The 8162-nt window shown below is 34.1% G+C and overlaps 1 protein-coding gene across 1 annotated transcript; it reads right to left on the bottom strand.

The window, feature by feature from the left end:
- Positions 1-4296: 4296 nt before the first annotated feature.
- On the bottom strand, positions 4297-5088 carry LOC137647855 (uncharacterized). Its single transcript, XM_068380811.1, has one exon. The coding sequence runs from the start codon at positions 5086-5088 to the stop codon at positions 4297-4299; it is 792 nt and encodes a 263-aa protein (XP_068236912.1).
- Between the last annotated feature and the right edge of the window lie 3074 nt (positions 5089-8162).

Genomic DNA, 8162 nt, shown 5'->3' with positions numbered 1-8162 from the left:
TCCAGCGTCACGTCCTATTCGCGTCGGTTTTCAAATCGCGTTCTCGCTGATTTGGATGATTATTTATTGATTATTCCAGTGTGGATTGCTAATTATCACGAATCACTCACTAGGAACATGGTATCAAGTGACAGTGATGTTTTAGTTGAAGCGGGGATATTTGTTATTGATAGTGTTAATGATGTTATTAACGTGGTTAGCGAAACAGTTACTCTCTAAGGTTATCAAATAAGTTTCAATATGGCTGAAGGAGTGAAGTGAATATGTTTCTCTTGATAGGTGTTTGAGTGAAAAAGTGATCTTGATCTTAATGGAGGGTGTAGGAATGGGGATTTTGAAGTTGCGTTGGTGAACATTGCACATTGGGTTGCGTTGATGATACGTCAAGTAACAAAGTGTTTGGTGGTCACAAACTTGGTACCACAGGGTGTGTATGTGATCAACATAATATTGAAAGGTGTGGTGATGATAAACCTAATTTCATAAGGTGTACTGGTGATATACCTAGTGATAAGCACTAGGTATATCACCAGTATTCGTAGTACCATAGTTATCATTGGTAATAATTGTAGTAGTAAAGTTGCCGATAAGATTAATGCCATAGTGAGCGTTTATCATAGACCCACTGTTGTCTATTGTCTTAGTGTAGACATAATAGCACAGCCTCTGTTGGTGCTGTTTCTCAGAGAAAGTGAAATTCTTGAAATAAGAATATTTACAATGAATTTTGGTTATTTAAACAGAACATACATTAAAGAACCAAGGACATGATAGAAAAGTGCTAGAAAGTACGGGAGTTAGTAAATGACTTCTTAAGGGACATTAAGACTTTGAAGAAAAAGCAAAAAATTGCTGTTCAATTGCCCTCCTTATACGAGAGAAGGTCAAACGTCCCTGAAATTGGATGCATGACCTAATTCGACGGCAACAGGACTCTGCAGGAGGTGCGAAGGGTGAGCGTTAATTGCCATAAACGTTGACAAAAAAAGGAGAAAGTTAAAATTTCTCCTCTTTTGTTCATTGTTGTTCTGATTATCATTTTTTGAGCCTGTTGTTTATTTATCTATGTTTTCATCTCATACGTTACACCATAACGTAGGTATAAATTTTCTAAGATGACCAGGGTTATCACAACATTACTAGCCTATATATATATATATATATATATATATATATATATATATATATATATATATATATATAAATATATATATATATATATATATATATATATATATATATTATATATATATGTATATATACACACACACACACATATATATATATATATATATATATGTATATACATATATATATATATATATATATATATATATATATATGTATATATATATATATATATATATATATATATATATATATATATATATATATATATGTATATATATATATATATATATATATATATATATATATATATATATATATATGCATATATGTATATACACATTCACGCACACACACACACACACACACACATATATATATATATATATACATATATATATATATATACACGTGTGCGTGTATATAGTAATTAGCTGACTTATGGACACAATATTTATTTTGTCACCACACTCGACCTGTGTTAAACAGTAACTGCTTCATTGTGTTACTGCAATCATAATATTATTAGTAATAATAAATCAACAATTGTATTCTGAAACGGTATCTTACAAACAGACATATAAAAGAGAGAGAGAGAGAGAGAGAGAGAGAGAGAGAGAGAGAGAGAGAGAGAGAGAGAGAGAGAGAGAGAGAGAGAGAGAGAGAGAGAGAGTTAGTCTTCATAAACACTAAAACCATTCCATAATTTGATCTAGGAGATAGATTGGTAGATGGGATTTTAGCGCCTTTCAGAAGTAATTCCCTGTATCTGAACAGGAAAAACACGAAAGGAAATATATACGGCATTTCGTAATAAATAAAGTATCAACATAAAGATATATATAACAAGCGTGTGTATCCGCGCAAGTAAAAGTATTTCGAATACCCAAAGAGAGTTTGACAGATCCTCTCGTCTATTTACTTTTTTCTTCAAACATATTTCACTAAAAATTGTATTGCCGGCCGATCCTCTCATGCCGGTTTCAAACGCTCATCAATAGTTTACATTTATCTTTCGTTTAGTTGTCTTTGGGGGAAAATCCCGTTGCGATATACTCTCGCACAAGTAAACTTTACCAAGAAATCATTTAATATAAAACCTTCCATCAGTTTTTTATTCAGTTGCGCGGTACTCAAAATTGCAAAACAATATATATTATAATATAAAACATTTTATTAGGTTTTTTGGGGGCCGCCTACATGTGTAGTACTCAAAATTGTAAAGCCTTATGTGATACTGAACTTTTTATAACGGTTTTTTGGGGAAGGCCTATATGGTATTCAAAATTTAATATATATATATATATATATATATATATATATATATATATATATATATATATATATATATATATAAATATATATATATATATATATAATTAAACTTTCAAATATTGTTTTAGGATGTGATATTCCAAACTACATAATATACATTATGTTATAAAACTTTCTGTTAGGGTTTTCTGTGGGTTGAGGTACTCAAAATTACAAAGCATTATATATTATGTTATACAACTTTGTATTTTTTTGGAAGAATACGGAATTCCAAATCAAAATAAAAAACATATAGAAATTGTCAGCATACAAAAATATATTATATAACATTTACTTATGTTCTACAAAATCCTTTGCTATTCATAGAACTGAAAACAAAGCTGGATGAAGCATGCAATGCATCGTAGGCAACAGCTGCATTCGTTTAATTGTGAATATGCCTATTGGAAGCACAGCGATGAGTCCAGAGCGTGTGAAGGATATCCTAGCATCATCCTGGAAGCTGAACGACGAAGCCTCGAAAACATTTAAACCTGTTCGCTTGAAAATAACACCTAAATCCGATTATAAGGGATTTACAAAAAATCTTGTTATGATATTGTATTTTATATCTGTATTTTTGTGATATAAGATATGAATGCATGCTCTCTCTCTCTCTCTCTCTCTCTCTCTCTCTCTCTCTCTCTCTCTCTCTCTCTCTCTCTCTCTCTCTCTGTAACTAGTTTAGTCTATATAAGTCTATATTAAATGCGCGCACATTTCATACATGAATACACAAGCGTACATAAGACCACACCCATATATATATATATATATATATATATATATATATATATATATATATATATATATATATATATATATATATATATAGTGAAATACTGGGGAATTTACAATCACATGTGATTACTTTCTTTAAACTGTAAACCCTCGTGCACCAGTTTTGCACGAGGCCAAGTCACAGAACTGAGAAACAAACTTACGTAAATGACATTTGCCGTTTACCTTTGATTCAAACTATGTTTCCTGCACCAATTCTTTTGGGGGTGATACCGCACGGGTTCACAAAGACTCAATTAAAAAGTTTGACATATATTTAATATTTAAAGTACACAAACAAAAATCATCAGAGTTACGTTAAAGAGAGAACATTAACATTACCACAAATGAACAAAATTTACGTTACTTGATAAAAAATTAAACAAATATCAAACGGGGTTACAGAGTATTCTTATAAGAACATTGCTTCAACAATGCGATGGTTCACGAGGTGATGATGGTGGTCGGATTCAGGAGAATATCTTCTAAGTACTTGCCTTTTGGAGTCCGCTGGTAGAAGCCCGCCCTCGTCACATTTCCACCCTGGAAGAGAACTCGGGAGGAGTACAATGTTGTCACATTTACAAATTTGAAATGGTTACGTAACAAACATCAAGTGATTTAATTGTAACCCAACATACAAAAAAAAAAAAGGGGGGGTTTCGTCCAGAAGGCAAGTTTGAATTACTGGCATGTGCCCTTACAATAATCAAACAATATATATAATCTCCACAGGAAGAAGTTTGACAACAATGGGATGATACGTTATCTTATCTGATCTAGATGGATAAAATTTGCAAGAAAGGTAGCTTATTACTTTAAATATTATTATACTAATTTATACAAACTCATTGATATAGTTAATATGATAAAACTACTTCTGTGGAGCAAAATAATCACTTTTAAACATATATTCATAGAAACTGGGAAATACATTAGAAAACGAATACTCGTAAAACTAAGATCAATTTTTATTCAAGGGGAATAAATGTAATTTTTTGACATTCTCCCCCAAGAAGAATCATAATTAGAAATAATGCAACTGTACCCAAAATTCTAAATCAAAACATACACTTAGAGTACATCCATAGAAATTAAACCCTTTCTCTCTTGATCACAGTGGATTGCAGCTGCACGCCGAGGTCTCGCATCATTCAGAGGCACACTATCTGGCTCCTGAGTTTCAACACTATCAAATTCCCTCTCAGGTACCTCCAGAAGTACGATCTTCGTGATTGATCTCATGTATAGTTTATTATTCACTTTCACTTCTACAGACCTAATCACACCATCAGACGACGGAAACAGCTGGGTTATCTTACCTAAGGAGAGGAGGGATCTATATCCTTTACCCAGATGATCTTCTAAGTCTACCATCACTATGTCCCCAACTTTCACACTTGCAGAGAGATTATTACTAGAGTTATTATGTCTCTCTCTCAAGGACACTAAATAGTCTCTTTTCCAAGAGTTCTCAAATTTCCTTAGCACTGATGATAGTCTCAAATATTGTGTTCTAAGATCACTTGAACTCGTGAAATCTGGGTCATCATTTGCTAAATTGTTAAGAGGTGAAATACAAACATTTCTGCCATAAATCAACATGGAGGGAGTCAAAGCCTCACAATTTCTATCAGAGGAGAGATAAGTCAGTGGTCGAGAATTTATCACAGCTTGAAACTCGACAATTAGAGTTCTCAGCTCTTCAAAGGATACACGTTTGTGATACAAAGCCTTGGACAAACATCCTTTTAGAACACCAACAAGACGTTCATAAAAGCCTCCAGACCAGGGGCCTCGCGGTGTAATGAACTTCCAATTAACACCATTTCCTTCAAGGTATGACCTTACCTCTGGTTCCTCCATAATTTCTTTCAGGAAATTATTAAATCCAACAAAATTCCGACCATTGTCAGATATAATCAGACTCGGCAGAGAATGATATGCTACAAAGCGTCGAAAAGCCAGTAGGAAATCTGAAGCAGTCATGGAATGAGTCAATTCAAAATGAACTGCCCTGCTCGTAGTACAGGTAAATAGACACACGAAGACCTTCTCCTCCAAACCAGTCTCATGATCAAAAATATTAATAGCACCAGTATAATCAACTCCTATTGATTGGAACGGTCTATCATATCTCACTCGTTCTATGGGTAATGGTGGGGGAGGAGGCAAACACAACCGTTTCTTAGTTAACTTCTGACACAAAACACACTTTGACAGAATCGATTTGATTACTTAATGTGCTTTAGATACCCAAAATGTTTCTCTCAACAATACCAGTACAGAATTGACACCACAATGGTGATTATGTCTATGCAAATGTTCAACTATCAATACTGTTAAATAAGTTCTGGAAGGCAATAACATTGGGCACTGAGTATCATAAGACATGGAAGCGTTTTTCATGCGACCCTGAGACCTTATTAGGTCTTCCTCATCAACAAATAAATTTAACTGATTACACAAATTCTTAATATCCATGGATACTCCATGTGAATTCTTATCACAGAGGTACATTCTGGTAGTAGAAAAATGTTTCGAATACCCAAGTGCCTTCATTTCGTTAACAACATACTTAGAACCTTTACTGCACTTACTAAGAAAAAGCAAAATTGACCTCATGATACGTTTAAGCTTACTTAAATTACTGTAACGTGGGATGTCAATTAATGGGGGTGGAGGTTGTACAAACTTAGGTTCTGAGAGAATTTCATTAACATGCACAGTTTCGGTAGCTAAAAATTGGGGGTAATCGCCAGTTAAAAGCCATTTTGGACCATTCCACCACAAGGAATTTTGCGATAAATCTTTACTATTACTACCTCTGGATAGAATATCAGCTGGATTATCCTTAGAGGGGGTATACCGTAGGGGAAACTTGAACTCATTAATTTCAGTGACTCTGTTTCGTACATAGGGAATTTTACTATTATTGTTCTTCACCCAACAAATAGAAACCATGGAGTCACTCCAGAGAGTGCAAGAACTCAATCTTAAATCCTCATTCTGCATTAATCTTCCAGCAAGTTTCGCACCCAAGGACAAGGCTGTCAATTCCAAACACAGAATAGTCTGTTTAGGGTTTGGTGCCACTTTACACTTACTGACCAGTAAATTGCTTACACTTCTCTTGGAATCAGTCACATATGCAGCAGCTCCATATGCCTTGTTAGAGGCATCACAAAATACATGTAAGTGGGAACATTCAGGATGTACAACAAACCTAGGAAACCTTAAACTTTCTACATTTCTAAAACACTTACAAATTTCTTCAAACCTTGAACATAATGATTCCGGCAAAGGGTCATCCCACCCGTAGTTACTCCACAAACACTTCATAAAATATTTACCTCTCACCTGTATTGGTGACAATAATCCTAGAGGATCAAACATCCGAGCTACTACTGATAAAACCTTTCGTTTGGTTAAAGGTCCTTTATGCTTTCAATTTACTTCCTTTAGTGACATCTCATCTTGTGCTAGATACCACTCTAAACCCAAAACGTTTACTCTTTCTTTGCTAACGTCTATGGTTCTTTTGAACTCTGAATCATTACTGACCCATTCTTGTAGAGGCATATTAGCGTCTTCAAGAATCTCACTTATTACTGGATACTCATCCATCAAGACTGACACATCCTTATAAGTTTTACTAAAATTATCTAACTAGAAATTCTTCATCAGAAATGATGCAAGAGGATTATCATGTAAAGATAAATGATGCAAGAGGGCTTGCTGCAAGAGAAAGGGTGAGCACGTAGCTCCAAAACAAACTACACAAAACCTGTAAGTTACAGTTGATTTCAAATCTGAGGGATCAGTTATCCATAGAAATCTGCAATAATCACGACAATCAGGTGAAATGCCTATCCTTAAAAAGGGTTTACTGATATCTGAAATCACAGCTACTGGGTTTGTACGGAAACTCAACAGGATATCGAAAAGTTTAGTAGTTAATGAGGGACCAGTTAATAACCAATCATTTAAGGAAAGTTCTCCTTTATTCTTTGAAGAAGCATTAAAAACTAATCGAATGGGAGTAGTTTCGGAATCCTTCAATACAGCATGATGGGGTAAATAATGCCCGATAATAGGGGAACCTACAGGAATTAATTCTATAAACCCAGACTGAACGTAATCTTTGATGATTTTATCATATTTAGCATACAAGGAGGGGCAGATTCAAATCTGTGTAACAAAGAATTTAATTGACCAATGGCTATTCTATAGTTAACAGGCGGTTTACTTTCGTCTTTAAATGGTAAGGACACTTCATATTTATTGTCAACCCTTTTAACTTTATCCTTAAAACACTTAACTGATTCTCTTTCTTCAGGACTAATTTCAGATTGACGAATACCAACACTTTCTAAATCCCATAATCTTCTAACTTCACAACAAGAATTAATAGGAATTTCCTTTACTTCTATTCTGGAACAACATACGTTTGATGTAGTAATCTCATTAGATTCTACATCGTCATAAGACCAACTAGGAAGGGGTCCAAAAATTAGTGCACCACCAGAACTATTCAATATCTGTATTCCAGTGCAAATTTGACTGTTCTGAATGAATTTTCCATAACAATCAGCCCCAATGACTAATTCTATACCATTTACTTCATCTGAATTTAAATCATTATCTGCTAATTTTATGCCTTTACTCATCAAGAATGCAGCTGACTTACATAATCCTGGAGAATAAATTCTGGAATTAACTCTATCGAATGCAATGGCATTAATGACAGTACGAATTTTACCCAGTCTCACCACAACTCTTACTATATCACAATCAACTTCCATGGCATCACTGCCAAATGGTTTTACCTTTAAGGCTACCGTTGCTATGGACGATAGATTAAGCTTATGGGCTAATTCCGTTGCAATAAACGTTCTTTGCGCACCAGAATCAAAGAGTGCTCTCTCAAAGGCACGATG

Source organism: Palaemon carinicauda, chromosome 10 (genome assembly GCF_036898095.1).
Source record: "Palaemon carinicauda isolate YSFRI2023 chromosome 10, ASM3689809v2, whole genome shotgun sequence".
NCBI lineage: Eukaryota > Metazoa > Arthropoda > Malacostraca > Decapoda > Palaemonidae > Palaemon > Palaemon carinicauda.
Note: the sequence above shows the minus strand (reverse complement) of the source record. Positions and strands in the feature narration are given on the sequence as shown.

Excerpts from the sequence above, each read along its gene's own strand:
- LOC137647855 (XM_068380811.1), bottom strand. The coding sequence starts at position 5,088 with ATGGAGGAACCAGAGGTAAGGTCATACCTTGAAGGAAATGGTGTTAAT.